We start from the raw sequence: 15,690 nt of genomic DNA, 5'->3' as shown, positions 1-15,690 counted from the left end.
TGTTATAGTCTTGGCCTTTACATCACCTGGCAAGGAGTTCCACAGGTTGACTGTGTGTTGTGTGTGGAAATAATTCCCTTTGTTTGTTTTAAATCTGCTGCTTATTAATTTCTTTTGGTGACCCCTAGTTCTTGTGTTATGAGAAGGAGTAAATAACACTTCCTTATTTACTTTCTCCACACCAGTCATGATTATATAGACCTCTATCATATCCCCCCTTAATCGTCTCTTTCCCAAGCTGGAAAGTCCCAGTCTTACTAATCTCTCCTCATATGGAAGCTGTTCCATACCCCTAATAATTTTTATTGCCCTTTTCTGATCCTTTTCCAGTTCCGATATACCGTTTTTGAGATGGGGCGACCAGACATGCACACAGTATTCAAGATGTGGGTGTACTATGGATTTATATAGAAGCAATATATTATTTTCTGTCTTATTATCTATCCCTTTCCTAATGATTCCCAACATTCTGTTAGCACATTCGAGATTTTTAAGAGCAGGTTAGACAAACACCTGTGAGGGATGGTCTAGATAATACTTAGTCCTGCCATGCGTGCAGTGGACTGAACTAGATGACCTCTCGAGGTCCTTCAAGTCCTATGATTCTATGTCACAATGTTGGTATGTTGGTTAAATATATCTACTTACAGTGTATGTGAATCCTATATATGTAGCATATGTTTTAATATGAAAATTATGAGAATTACTGACTCATGCATAACAGCTAAAAATGGCATATTTGTATGTAGTCTTTGCAGAATTTGATTTTTAAAGACTTTCAACAGATATTGATGTTTATTTTTAAGCTTTTTATTTTATCAATTTAAATGTTCACAGTTGTGCAAAATTATAGGTTTTAAGTTTTTTTAAAATGTTTATCCATTTAAATTTTCACAGTTATGGAGGGATGTCAGACAATGGCGGGGGGTGGGGGTGGTAGAAAATAATTATTTAATGATAGTGGATGTTGAGATTCAAAACGTTAAAGCTTTAAAACCTTAAAACACAAACTGTCAACATCGCACATCAAAGTATACAAAGTAAACAGCCTTAAAACACGCGCGAACACGTTCTCAGACAGCATTTTTCTTACTTTGCCAAGCTGTACATTTTGATTATTATGGGTGGAAACATTTTTTCATGGGTTCGTGTCTGCGGTGAAATTGACAGTCAGTGACCCTGATCGGAATTTCTATGGACACTTGGGGAGAAAAGTAGGGGGGGGCTGCACCTTTTCATCCCACTGAAACACTAGCCTAACAGAAGAGTTTTTAGCAGGGAAAGAATGGGATTTGCTGGGACACAGGGGTGGTCCCCCCTGAAAGGGGTCTGCGGGCAGGTACGGTGCCGGCGGGGTACCGGAGCATTCCCATTGCGGTGGGCTACACCAGGGCGGCCCACGGGCTTCGCTGGGGTCACAGCGCGGGGAGCCCGACCGACCCAAGCCGGGACCCCACCCTGTGTGAAGGCGAGGAAAAGCCGCCCTGACAGACAGGCTCGGCAAATCGCTGCCTCCCTGCCAGGAGGGCGCCAGGCTCGGTTCGTCCCTCCTCAAGCATAGCGGGGCCTCTCCCCCGGAGCAACCTGGGTTTCTCCTGCCCCTCAGGCGGCGGCTCCCGCCCCTCAGCCCGGGGCGGGCCGGCCGGCGGCTCCCGCCCCCCGCGCGCTCCCCGCCCAGCCCTGCCACGTCCCGGCCCCGCCCCGGCGGCGGGCTGAGCGCGCGGGGAGGCCGCGGCGGGGGCGGCGGCGGCGGCCATGGCCTTCACCCTGTACTCGCTGCTGCAGGCCGCGCTGCTTGTCGTCAACGCCATCGCCGTGCTGCACGAGGAGCGCTTCCTCCGCAACGGTGAGGGGCCCGCACCCCGGCTCGCGGAGAAACCCCCCCCTCACCCGCCCCTCGGGGCGTGGGGTCGCTGCCTGCCCCCGGTGCCGGCGGGCGCCTCCCTTGGGTTGCCCCTGGGGACCGCGCCCAGGCCTGGGCTGCACGGGGGGGCCGGGGATCATTCCCTCCCCCAGCGGGCGCTCGGGCATCTCCGGGCCCTTCCGCCCCTACCAGCAGCGCCGGGCCGGGCCTTCTCCGGCCGTTGTTTAAGCGGGGTGAGGTGGCCGGACAGGTCCCGCCGGAGCCGGCGGTTCCCTTTCCCCGGGTCTTGCTGCCGGCGTCGGCCCGCCCTGCCCGCTCGCCGGGCGGGCCCGTCGGAGAGCGGGAAGGCGTGGGCCCGCTTGGAGGGGAGGGCACCGCACGGCACTGGGGCTCACCTGCGGGCGTGTCCGGGCTGGGAAATGCTGGTGTGGGTTACAGCCTGCAGGGCAGGTGTCGCTCTGCCGGTGCCAGCCTCTGCATAGGAGAGAGACACGGGGGTGGGGGTGGTGGAGGTGATCTCTCCTATTGGGCCGCTCTTACTGGATTGCAGAATTATGGCTACGATCGTGGACTTCCAGAGACCTCCCTGGCACTGGGGCACCGCAGCAGCCCAGCCACCGCCGGCAGCGGGGGACCCTCCCTAACGGAAAGCCCGCATCTGACCCACCACTGCTGCCGGTGCGGCCCCCCAAGTTGCCATGGGTGGCAGGGCACCCTGGAACTCTCCGGCCGCCAGCGGTGGCGGTTGGATCCGGAGCTCTCCAGCCGCTGCGGATGGTTGGAGAGCCCTGCCCCTCGCCCCGGGTCCCCGGCGGCAGGGGGACCCAGGGATCTCCAGCCGCCATGGATGGCTGAGGGATGCTGGAGCTCCCCAGCTCCCACGGGTGGTGGGGCCCCTGCAGCTCCCACCCCTGTAGGTGGTGGGGGATCTCCACCCAGCTCCCACCAGTGGCGTCAGAGGGACCTGGAGCTTGCCAGCAGCGGTGGTGGGGGGACCCTGGCAGCTACTTAGGGGGATCTCCCCCCAGCTGCTCAGCCACTGGGCAGAGGTGGGGGCCACAGCTCCCCGCCACTGGGGCAGGGTGCTGGATCCTCCTCCCTCTCCATTTTGTCAGGGATGCTTTTAGTAAAAGTCACAGACAGGTCACGGCTTCCGTGAATTTTTATTTTATTGCCCGTGACCTGTCCGTGACTTTTATTAAAAATATCCATGACAAAATCGTAGCTTTATGTATAATGCATTATAATGTGTGTTAACTAGTGCTGTGTCAGACTGGATCTAGCTCCCGGCACGTGTCTAGACTAAGAAAATAGGTCATATTTAAAAGCATATTAGTTACCATGCTCTGAATCATTAGTGTAGACAGGGTTTAACACCTTTAAAAATGTTAACTGGTCATGGTCAACTTTAGGGAAGGAATAACAGGTTTTTAACAGGATCTGTTGCCCTACTCTAGATGGGGCCATGATGTAAACACGGCCTGCTGTGTTTAAAGTTGTCAGATGGTATACCTGTGACCAGCTAATACAATTTTAAACACAGCAGACCTTGTCTACACTGAATGCTAAATTACATATAAACCAGTGTTTTAAAAAAATAAGCCCTAGTTGTAATTCATGCTAAGGAAACCTCTAGTACAAATGGAAAACCAAGACTGTAGTCCTCCTGGTTAAGGGATTTTATGCCCCCACACTCCCCAGTACTCAGTCTCCCTTGTTGAACAAAATATTACTGATAAATATTTTGACATCCTGTAATGTGTCACAGATTGAAGTGTCATTAGAGGAGGTTTTGGAATTAATTGATAAACTTAAGAGTAACAAGTCAACGGGACCAGATGGCATTCACCCAAGAGTTCTGAAAGAACTCAAATGTGAAATAGCGGAACTATTAACTATGGTTTGTAACCTGTCCTTTAAATCAGCTACTGTACCCAATGACTGGAAGATAGCTAATGTAATGCCAATATTTAAAAAGGGCTCTAGAGGTGATCCCGGCAATTACAGACGGGTAAGTCTAACGTCAGTACCAGGCAAATTAGTTGAAACAATAGTAAATAATAAAATTGTCAGTCACATAGAAGAACATAAATTGTTGGGCAAAAGCCAACATGGTTTCTGTAAAGAGAAATCATGTCTTACTAATCTATTAGAGTTCTTTGAAGGGGTCAACAAACATGTGAACAAGGGGGATCCAGTGGACATAGTGTACTTAGATTTCCAGAAAGCCTTTGACAAAGTCCCTCACCAAAGGCGCTTACGTAAATTAAGTTGTCATGGGATAAGAGGGAAGATCCTTTCATGGATTGAGAACAGGTTAAAAGACAGGGAACAAATTGTAGGAATAAATAGTAAATTTTCAGAATGGAGAGGGGTAACTAGTGGTGTTCCCCAAGGGTCAGTCCTAGGACCAATCCTATTCAATTTATTCATAAATGATCTGGAGAAAGGGGTAAACAGCGAGGTGGCAAAGTTTGCAGATGATACTAAACTGCTTAAGATAGTTAAGACCAAAGCAAACTGTGAAGAACTTCAAAAAGATCTCACAAAACTAAGTGATTGGGCAACAAAATGGCAAATGAAATTTAATGTGGATAAATGTAAAGTAATGCACATTGGGGAAAAAATAACCCCAACTATACATACAATATGATGGGGGCTAATTTAGCTACAGCTAATCAGGAAAGAGATCTTGGAGTCATCGTGGATAGTTCTCTGAAGACATCCATGCAGTGTGCAGCGGCAGTCAGAAAAGCAAACAGGATGTTAGGAATCATTAAAAAAGGAATAGAGAATAAGATGAAGAATATCTTATTGCCCTTATATAAATCCATGGTACGCCCACATCTTGAGTACTGCGTACAGATGTGGTCTCCTCATCTCAAAAAAGATATACTGGCATTAGAAAAGGTTCAGAGAAGGGCAACTAAAATGATTAGGGGTTTTGAACAGGTCCCATATGAGGAGAGAGTAAAGAGGCTAGGACTTTTCAGCTTGGAAAAGAGGAGACTAAGGGGGTATATGATAGAGGGATATAAAATCATGAGTGGTGTGGAGAAAGTGAATAAGGAAAAGTTATTTACTTGTTCCCATAATATAAGAACTAGGGGCCACCAAATGAAATTAATGGGCCACAGGTTTAAAACAAGTAAAAGGAAGTTCTTCTTCACACAGCGCACAGTCAACCTGTGGAACTCCTTGCCTGAGGAGGTTGTGAAGGCTAGGACTATAACAGGGTTTAAAAGAGAGCTAGATAAATTCATGGAGGTTAAGTCCATTAATGGCTATTAGCCAGGATGGGTAAGGAATGGTGTCCCTAGCCTCTGTTTGTCAGAGGGTGGAGATGGATGGCAGGAGAGAGATCACTTGATCATTACCTGTTAGGTTCACTCCCTCTGGGGCATCTGGCATTGGCCACTGTCGGCAGACAGGAAACTGGGCTGGATGGACCTTTGGTCTGACCCAGTATGGCCATTCTTATGTTCTTAATGTGAAAGCTTCAAATTATTCAAATTAAGGCACACAAGCCATAAAACCATCATGATACCTTTTATAGATATTAAAGGGATTTAATATGAAAGGTCTGGGAGGCATCATGAATCTACGCAACTTCAGATATATTACTACTTTGCATTTGGTCGTGTGATTGCCTCACATCATGCTCTTGTCTGAGTGATGGAGAGTGGAATGTGTGCAGGAGTCTTTTAGCCATGTATGATTATGAGTTGGTTTCTTCTATTAAATGGTCGGTAATATTGAAGTATCCAGCAAGCTAGGTAGTTTTGTTCGACTCCAGGAATGATTTGAAATTAAATGGTATATTTCTCTTAGATAAATTCTGAGATTCCTGAGGTGCTGGAATGTTGTGTGCAATAAACTTAGTTTATTTGATCTTCCAATTTCTCACCCAATCCAAAGGCCAGAGCCTCCATTCCTGCTATAGGTGGAATTCCTATTGAAATCTGTGGGAGTTCTCTGTACAGGGGATTTGTAGGATTGACACAATCCCTTGTAAGTATCTGGCAGCATTACTGATTCTGTAAATAATATGAAATGTAGCCTTTGTACTTTCAAACTGTTCATGTATCCAAGCATGTGTTTCTTATCACGTATTTGGGATAATAAAAGTATGTAACCATTACGAAGAATCCATTGTAAGTAGTTCCCAACCTTGGTGTGTTGGAGATGCACCTGCTGCACACTGTGTGTTTGATAGCATTGTTGTTTTTGTCGATTCTTTCTCCATCCCTCTTCTTGTCTCTCTTCTTTTATATTTATTTTTGCAATTTTGTGTTCATTTTTATTTTTGTTCCTAGTATCTTGCTCCCAGATCTCTCCTCAGTTTCTCTGCCTCGTTCTCTCCTTTGCCTCTCTGTAAAACCCAAGTCTCTAAATTGCAACTTAGATTTGTACTGTACTAGACAAAAGAGCATCCATCCCAAGCTTTGAACACCCTTGACAAACTTTTACCATACATCTCATAAAATAAATAGACTCCAGGAATTTGTTGGGTATAGCATTTCCCTGTGATGGGCCAAACTGGGATTGTTGGTAAGTATGCTGGTGGCTTCCCTTCTCTGCTCTTCCCCAGTGGATTCATGCGGGGGACACCATCGGTTGGGGCCACTTTGTGCTGTGCTGGGATCAGGGAATAAGCATTCTGAATAGGTTCTTGCTCAAAGAGAAGAATCCAGGCATAGCAATTTCCAGACTGGATCAGACCAGTTGTCTGTCTAGTCCAGTATCCTGACTGTGACAGTGAACAGACCAGATTTGTGACCCTTCTTATAAAGGAAGCCTCTTGTGGATAATTATGTAATAACCAGCCCCTAAAGGGAAAGTTTCTTCCAAACCCCCATCAGTGTTTGGTTTAGATCCTGAAGCATAAGGGGATTCCTTAGTAAGAAAAAAATCCTGTCCTTTCTAATTTAACTGTGGATCTTCTCATCTATATAGCTGTTTAATCCTTAAAAATAAATGAATAACTCTTGCTAAAACCTTGACCTTAAAGTTTTCTTGTGGCAGTGGGTTCCACAGGCTGTGATGTGTATTTTTAAATCCTTTTATAAGTTTTAAATTTGTTGCCTGTTAATTTTATTCAGTCACCCCTTGTTTTTGTATTGCAACCAGTTTACTTTCTTTTTGCAGTTGATTGTTTTGTGTACTTCGGAGGTGCCTCCTTTTATTTGTCTCCTCTCCAAACTAAAGAGACGCATTCTTTTCAAACTTTGTTCATATGGAAGTATTTCATACCTCAGTCATATGTCATGTCTCTAAACCCTCTCTTGTTTCTGCTGTATCTTTTTTCTTTGTGAGTGACTGATTCCAGGTCAGGGTATACCATTTATTTATATAATAGTATTATTATAGTTTCACTATTTTTTTCTGTTGCATTCTTTATATGTTCTAACACCTTCTTTGTTTTTTAAATACTACTGCATGTTGAGCAGGGGTTTTTATGATGCTATCCCCAATGATACATAGAACTTTTTCCTGAGTGGCTAGTTCATTTAGAATCCAGCAATATATAAGAGCAGTTCAAATTATTCCTTCCAATGGGCGCTGCCTTGCATTTGTCAACACTTAATTTAATCTGTCATTGTGCTATGCATATGTCTAACTCTGAGTCCCTCATGGACATTTGTAGTCCTGACTAACTTAGCCTTGTCCTCTGAAAATTTGGCTGTCTCGCTCTTCACCCTTTTCTCCAGTTCATTAATAAATATATTAAAAAACACCTTGCGGTACAAATATTCCTCCTCTTTGTTTTCTGTCTCCTAGCCAGTTGAGTCCTTAATAGGACTTCATCACTCACCCCATGATTACTCCGTTTCCTCAATAGTCTCTTGTGAGGTTTGTCAAAGGGTTGTTTTTTTTTGAAGTCCAAATACATTGTCAATCAGTTCTCCTTTATCCACTTCTGACACGCTCTGTGAATTGACATAGGTTAAATAGGCACACTTTTCCTCTACTATTATGTTCATTTAGGTGTTTTATCATTCTCTTTTCACTCCTTATTTCAACTGATTTACCTGGTCCCAAAGTAAGGCTTACTGGTCTGAAATCTGATTTCATCATCATGTTAGGACTTTACTAGTGGCTGAAAGTAATCTTTTTGCAAGATAGATCAATTTCTAAATTTGCTAATAATATACGTGTGTGATTTTTTTCAATATGGTTTAACAATCTTTGTGTTATACAGTTGGCTGGGGAACAGAGCAAGGGATTGGCGGATTTGGAGAAGAACCAGGAATTAAAGCACAGCTAATGAACCTTATTCGATCTGTGCGAACAGTCATGAGGGGTAAGATGAAAAGAACAGTTTAGTTAGGTACTTACTGTGTGTTTTTAATGAACCAGGCCAAGGCACCTGAATGAGGACTTTTGCCTCCTTAATACAGGCTTCATTTGACCCTTTTTCCATATTTACCATCAGACCTCACCCCCTGGCTATCGTTTTTACTCGTTATTTTCAATCAGTTCTCTCCGATCCTCTCCCTAAGCTGCTTGGTGAAAAATGCATAGATTATCCTTCTGATTCCCTCTTAAGAGGGAAGGTGCAGGTCACATGATTAATGGCCATGTGCGGCACCAAAGGCTTGATACAGCAGAAAATACCCACTGCCTTCCACGCCACGCAGGCTTGTAATGTTGGCTCTGCAGCAGGCCATCCTATCCATACGTGTGCTCAGCCTATCATAAAAGCAATTTCCCCCCCTTTTCTGTACCCCAAAACACAAAAAATCCTACAGTTCTGTAATGGAAAGCTGTGCAACTGCCTCGGGGAAAGAAGAGTTTATGTAATTTTTTTACCTTCCATACTTCATAAACTGTGACCATCCAACCACCCTTCATTGTGATAGCTGGAATTATTGTATCTCCATCCCCTGTATAAAATTAAACCTTAAAAAAGGGGTGTGGTAGGAGGAGCCCCAATTACTCACTGACTGCAAGAGCTGATCCCACCATGAGTTGGACTCTTTATTTCCTCCTTCTCCTCCCCTCTCTCCAGTTCTCTTCTCACCTTCCTCAGATCTGCTTTGGAAATGGGGCTTTGGGAATCAGGGGACCAATAGGCAACAAAAAGGGCTGTGTGACTGATTTAAACTCTTTCAATGACTTTTCAGTCATCAGGAAAACAAGCTGCCTGGCTGTTAGTGTCATGAGTTTTGCCTAAACAACGTATTTGGCAACAAGATGACATCAGCTAGTTCCTAGAAAGAGGGCCTTTGTAGAATTCTGGGCTAGTAAGGAGATACTTACTTCTCCAGATAGAAAGTAATCTATATCACTAGACAACAAAAGCCCTGGAAACATTTTGTAGGCCAGCATCCACCGAGATTGTGTTCTGCATGATCACACAGGAATCTTGATATTCCAAAATAGTAGCAGTGAGAATTAGCAATTCATCACTGACCTGACTCTCAATTCTTACTTAAAGCATCATAATTCAGTTGATTACAAAGTGTGAGTGGTGAGTGAAATCACAATAATTCCTAGCAGTCTTAAATGTAAGTGGGGCCTGGATGGTTCAGGAGAATGTTCAATGAAAATACAGGGCTCCTTCACTTCTAGTTTACTGATACATGTCCAATCCATGTTGATAGTAGCTAGAGGCTATCATCTGATGGCTGTTAGACAGCATACGTTAAATACAGCTTGTACTTCTGCTTCCTGTTTTGTTCTTTGTATCTTGGCTTGTTGGCCCCAGAACATTTCACAAACTCTCAGTTTGCATAACCAAATTAAATTTGAAAAAAGCAGTAACTAACTCCCTGTTTAATGGGTATTTTCCAGGCTCTCTGATTATATGCCATTCTGTGCCTGTCCAATGTAAAAAGAGAATGTCCATAATTTTTTTTCTTTTTTCACAGTGCCATTAATAGCCGTGAACTCTATTACAATTGTGTTGCTCTTGCTATTTGGTTGAAGACCATGTGTTGAAAATGAGTTTTTGGACATCTGAAGTGGAGAGGCCGCCCACCACCACTATGAGTTTATTGGATCCAACATGGCTTAGCTGTCAAACTTGACATTCAATTTAAAATAATAAAGACACAATTTCTATTTATCTTATTTCTTAATGTTCACTTGCAGTTTCATTACACAAGATAACGTGATCAATGCAACAATGCTGTAAATACATTGGACTGCAAAAAGTTTTACTGCTGATGGTTAATAGCGCCAACTGTTACAGTGTTGTAACTTATTGTAATGATTACAAAACAAATGTCTTGTGACTCAGGGTGAATTTCCTTCCAGTACACTTAAGTTTATTTTTATTTAAAAAATAAGTTGTAGAGTTTTCAGTTTCGTAGTTAGTAACACAGTATTATTAGAAAGCCACTTAATTTGACTATTAAGATGTTACAATTTCGGGAACAGATATTTTTTATTTTTTGGTGGATGGAAGAGGGTGAAATCCTTGCTCTGTCGAAGACAAGAGTTTGTCATGGCCAGGATTTCACTCATGGTATATATTTTCTCAGACCAATGACATTTAAGCTAATGGCAAACAAAGTGTTTTGAAAATATGTGCAATAGCTATGCAAAATCTAAACTGTATGTACCTAAGGCAAGGAAATGGAGTAACTGAGTGTTAAAATTTAGATTAGCAAGTGAAGTGCTCACTAGTATTTGTCATTGTTTTGTCAAGGACCTCTTAAAGTATTTGCTAACCATCGTGTAGTAAGTAGTATGTCTGCAGTGGTGATCTGGAGCAGTGTTTGTATTCTAAACGATTTTGGACAATATTGGAGGAAAATACTGCACCCTTTTTTTCAAGTGCAGTTTAGTTTAAAAAAAAAAAAACAACAAAACCCACACAACAGCAACAAACTTCAGACTCAGTTATGTTACATCTGGGTTGGTTTTTTGTAAATACTGTCTTATTCAAAGTGAAACACTGTAGTCCTTACTCAGGCAAAATTCCTAATTCAGTATAGATCTTGCCTGGATTAAGACTGCAGGATCAGGCCCATTGTTATGTAGTAGGTTTGAATTCAAGAAGACTGATTCTTGTGTACCTTTTTAGAGAAGCCAAACTTCTGTTTAGCTTTTCCCATTTGCTAGCATGTGACCCAAACTCTTTTAGCTTATTTTTAAACTGGGGAAGAAAAGAAGACTGGAAAAACCTGGCAATTATATTATTGTTTTAGAACTGTGTATTTTTAGTTTACCACCTCTTCTTCTGTCATTGACTCAAGATAAAATAATGTTTTTATACAAGGATAAATCTGCAAAACAGCATGTGAATGAGTTTGGTGATCTTCAGTTGCAGGATCTTACAGAAGCGGAGTTTATTTAGGAGAAAAAGATTTTTTTTTTTTTCCGGTTTTTAGTGAACATTTGTAAATAAATTTGAATGTCTAAACTTAAGCACTCTCTCTTTCATAACTCACTCTCCATAAAGTGGAAGGATCTCAAACCAACCTGTAGCCTGTTTTGGGTACTGGAAAAATATATATATATGCACTTACTTCTACCACCATTGAAATACAGTTTCCTCTGTGTGAGGGCAGTAGTCAATCCAATGCCAGCCTGGTGCACAATGGTAGGGGAATATAATGTTTGGCCAGAGTGGGATCAGTTCTTCCTGGAGTACCTTGGAAATTGCAGAATAGGGAGAATATCATTTTAAAGAGATCACCTGAGACCTTAAAAAAAATTACACAAATGTTTCAAGGTTTTTTGATTATTACACTAATTTTATACAAATATCTTCCTTCACTAATGTAAACTGGATGACACAGGTGGATGACAACAATGCAAGTCCCCTTACACAGCACTACCGCTCTGTCAGTTGTGGCTACTGCTTTTGCTGACCATAACAGGGAGCTCACGCAGAGTTGGTCAACTGAAATGTATATTTGGATCTTAATGTAGAGGTAAGTCATATTTTGGCCCTAAACAGGTTCCAAGTGTCACCTGCATATCACCATATATATGCTCTTTATTGACTCAGATTGTTACAACATGCTAGTTTTAATTAAAAGCAAAAAAAAAAAAAAAAAAATACAAGCTGCAGCAGTATTTAAGGTGAGGAGAAAGGAACTGCTTCCCCCACCCCCCCTAAAAAGTCCTTAATGCCTCTCACTCAAGGCATAGTTTCCAGTATGAGAGTAAACATTAACCTCAAAGTAGGTGATTAGATATCCTACAAGGAAAAAAACACAAAAGCAAGTGTGGCTACTTAAGAATGAAGTAAACTTCCTGTTATGTGGTTGAACTTATGCCAACTGAAGTCAATCAAAAGACTCCCGTTGATTTCAGTGGAGCTGAATGAGGCTCTTTGATCTTGGATTTTTTTTAAAAAACAGAGCATTTCCTCCTCCCTCTTCAGTTTCCTGATAAGAAATTGATCTTCCTGAAGTTTCATATGCATAATCTTATCCCACAATAGAGCTTTTCTGAAAAGTTAGGGAGTTTTGAAAATTCTGTTTACAAAGAGCAATGTTTAACTTAAACGTACACATTTATAAACACAGACCTGCTGCTGAGTACAGCTGGATGTTACAGCAACTGTTGGACTGAGCCAGAAATGGGGGTTCATTTTGGGGCTATGAAAGAAGGAAATTATTTAAGACAGGAAGATATAGATTCATAGATACTAAGGGCAGAAGGGACCATTATGATCATCTAGTCCGACCTGCACAACGCAGGCCACAGAATCTCACTCACCCACCCACTCCTGCAATAAACCTCTCACTGATGTCTGAGCTATTGAAGACCTCAAATCGTGGTTTAAAGACTTCAAGGAGCAGAGATCCTCCAGCAAGTGACCCGTGCCCCATGCTACAGAGGAAGGTGAAAAACCTCCAGGGCCTCTTCCAATCTGCCCTGGAGGAAAATTCCTTCCTGACCCCAAATATGGGGATCAGCTAAACTCTGAGCATATGGGCAAGATTCACCAGCCAGTTACCCGGGAAAGAATTTTCTGTAGTAACTCAGATCCCACCCCATCTAACATCCCATCACAGGCCATTGGGCCTATTTACCATGAACAGTTAAAGATCAATTAATTACCAAAATCATGTTATCCCATCATACCATCTCCTCCATAAACTTATCAAGTTTAATCTTAAAGCCAGATAGATCTCTTGCCCCCACTGCTTCCCTTGGAAGGCTATTCCAAAACTTCACTCCTCTGATGGTTAGAAACCTTCATCTAATTTAAAGTCTAAACTTCCCAATGACCAGTTTATATCCATTTGCTCTTGTGTCCACATTGGTACTGAGCTTAAATAATTCCTTTCCCTCTCTGGTATTTATCCCTCTGATATATTTATAGAGAGCAATCATATCTCCCCTAAACCTTCTTTTGGTTAGGCTAAACAAGCCAAGCTCCTTGAGTCTCCTTTCATAAGACAGGTTTTCCATTCCTCGGATCATCCTAGTAGCCCTTCTCTGTACCTGGTCCAGTTTGAATTCATCCTTCTTAAACATGGGAGACCAGAACTGCACACAGTATTCCAGGTGAGGTCTCACCAGTGCCTTGTATAACGGTACTAAAACCTCCTTATCCCTACTGGAAATACCTCGCCTGATGTATCCCAAGACCGCATTAGCCTTTTTCACGGCCATATCACATTGGCGGCTCATAGTCATCCTATAATCAACCAATACTCCAAGGTCCTTCTCCTCCTCCGTTACTTCTAATGGATGCGTCCCCAGCTTATAACTAAAATTAATAATTATTAATCCCTAAATGCATAACCTTATACTTCTCACTATTAAATTTCATCCTATTCCTATTACTCCAGTTTACAAGGTCATCCAAATCTTCCTGTATGATTTCCTGGTCTTTCTCTAAATTGGAAATACCTCCCAGCTTTGTATCAACCACAAACTTTATTAGCACACTCCCGCTTTTTGTGCCAAGGTCAGTAATAAAAAGATTAAATAAGATTGGTCCCAAAATTGATCCCTGAGGAACTCCACTGGTAACCTCCCTCCAGCCTGACAGTTCACCTTTCAGTAGGACCCGCTGTAGTCTCCCTTTTAACCAATTCCTTATCCACCTTTCAGTTTTCATATTGATCCCCATCTTTTCCAATGTAACTAATAATTCCCTATGTGGCACGGTATCAAACGCCTTACTGAAATCTAGGTAAATTAGATCCACTGCGTTTCCTTTGTCTAAAAAATCTGTTACTTTCTCAAAGAAGGAGATCAGGTTGGTTTGGCACGATCTACCTTTTGTAAAACCATGTTGTATTTTGTCCCATTTACCATTGACCTCAATGTCCTTAACTACTTTCTTCTTCAAAATTTTTTCCAAGACCTTGCATACTACAGATGTCAAACTAACAGGCCTGTAGTTACCCGGATCACGTTTTTTTCCCTTTCTTAAAAATAGGAACTATGGTAGCAATTCTCCAATCATACGGTACAACCCCTGAGTCTACAGATTCATTAAAAATTCTTGCCAATGGACTTGCAATTTCATGTGCCAATTCCTTTAATATTCTTGGATGAAGATTATCTGGGCCCCCCGATTTAGTCCCATTAAGCTGTTCGAGTTTCGCTTCTACCTCAGATACGGTAATATCTACCGCCATATCCTCATTCCCATTTGTCATGCTTCCATTATCCCTAAGATCCTCTTTAGCCTTATTAAAGACTGAGGCAAAGTATTTGTTTAGATATTGGGCCATGCCTAGATTATCCTTGACCTCCACTCCATCCTCAGTGTTTAGCGGTCCCACTTCTTCTTTCTTTGTTTTCTTCTTATTTATATGGCTATAGAACCTTTTACTATGGGTTTTAATTCCCTTTGCAAGGTCCAACTCTACTTGACTTTTAGCCTGTCTCACTTTATCCCTACATGTTCTGACCTCAATAAGGTCGCTTTCCTTGCTGATCCCTCCCATCATCCACTCCCTCTATGCTTTCTGCTTTTTTTTAATCACCTCTCTGAGATGCTTGCTCATCCAGCTTGGTCTACAACTTCTGCCTATGAATTTTTTCCTCTTTCTTGGGATGCAGGCTTCCGATAGTTTCTGCAGCTTTGATTTAAAGTAATCCCAGGCCTCCTCTGCCTTTAGATCCATAAATTCTTCAGTCCAATCCTCTTCCCTAACTAATTTCCTTAATTTTTGAAAGTCAGCCCTTTTGAAATCAAAAACCCTAGTTGCAGATTTATTTTTGTTAATCCTTCCGTTCAGTTTGAACTGAATTAGCTCATGATCACTTGAACCAAGATTGTCCCCTACAACCATTTCTTCTATGAGGTCCTCACGACTCACCAAAACCAAATCTAAAATGGCATCCCCTCTAGCCGGTTCAGCAACTACTTGATGAAGGAATCCATCAGCTGTCGCATCTAGGAAAATCTGAGCCCTATTATTATTACTAGCACTCGTCCTCCAATCTATATCTGGGAAGTTAAAGTCTCCCATGATCACGCAGTTTCCATTAGTATTTACTTCATTAAAAACATTAAAGAGGGCTCTATCCATATCCAAATTAGATCCTGGCGGTCTATAGCACACCCCAAGCACTATCCCAGGGGAGGCTCTAATAGTTTTCTTCCCTAATGTAATTTTTGCCCAGACGGACTCTGTCTTATCCATTCCATCGCTTCTTATTTCTTTACATTCTACCTCATCATTGATATACAATGCTACTCCACCACCTTTACCTTTATTTTGGTCTTTCCTAAACAGCACATACCCTTCAATACCTGTAATCCAGTCATGACTACTATTCCACAATGTTTCTGTTATCCCTATAATATCTGGTTTCACTTCCTGCACCAGTAGCTCTAGTTCCTCCATTTTGTTACCTAGGCTCCTCGCATTGGTGTACAAACATCTTAATTTTTG

General features: G+C 42.4%; 1 protein-coding gene across 1 annotated transcript; it reads left to right on the top strand.

Annotated features, from left to right (window-relative positions):
* The first annotated feature begins 1,704 nt into the window (after window positions 1-1,704).
* On the top strand, window positions 1,705-11,203 carry IER3IP1 (immediate early response 3 interacting protein 1). Its single transcript, XM_074952334.1, has 3 exons — window positions 1,705-1,846; window positions 8,067-8,168; window positions 9,739-11,203. Exons 1-3 carry the CDS (start codon window positions 1,756-1,758, stop codon window positions 9,792-9,794), a joined length of 249 nt encoding a protein of 82 aa, XP_074808435.1. The 5' UTR covers window positions 1,705-1,755; the 3' UTR covers window positions 9,795-11,203.
* The last annotated feature ends 4,487 nt before the right edge of the window (window positions 11,204-15,690 follow it).

The sequence above is a fragment of the Natator depressus genome, chromosome 5 (assembly GCF_965152275.1).
Source record: "Natator depressus isolate rNatDep1 chromosome 5, rNatDep2.hap1, whole genome shotgun sequence".
NCBI classification, from domain to species: domain Eukaryota; kingdom Metazoa; phylum Chordata; order Testudines; family Cheloniidae; genus Natator; species Natator depressus.
The sequence above is the reverse complement of the archived record's forward strand: the minus strand, read 5'-3'. Positions and strand labels throughout refer to the sequence as shown.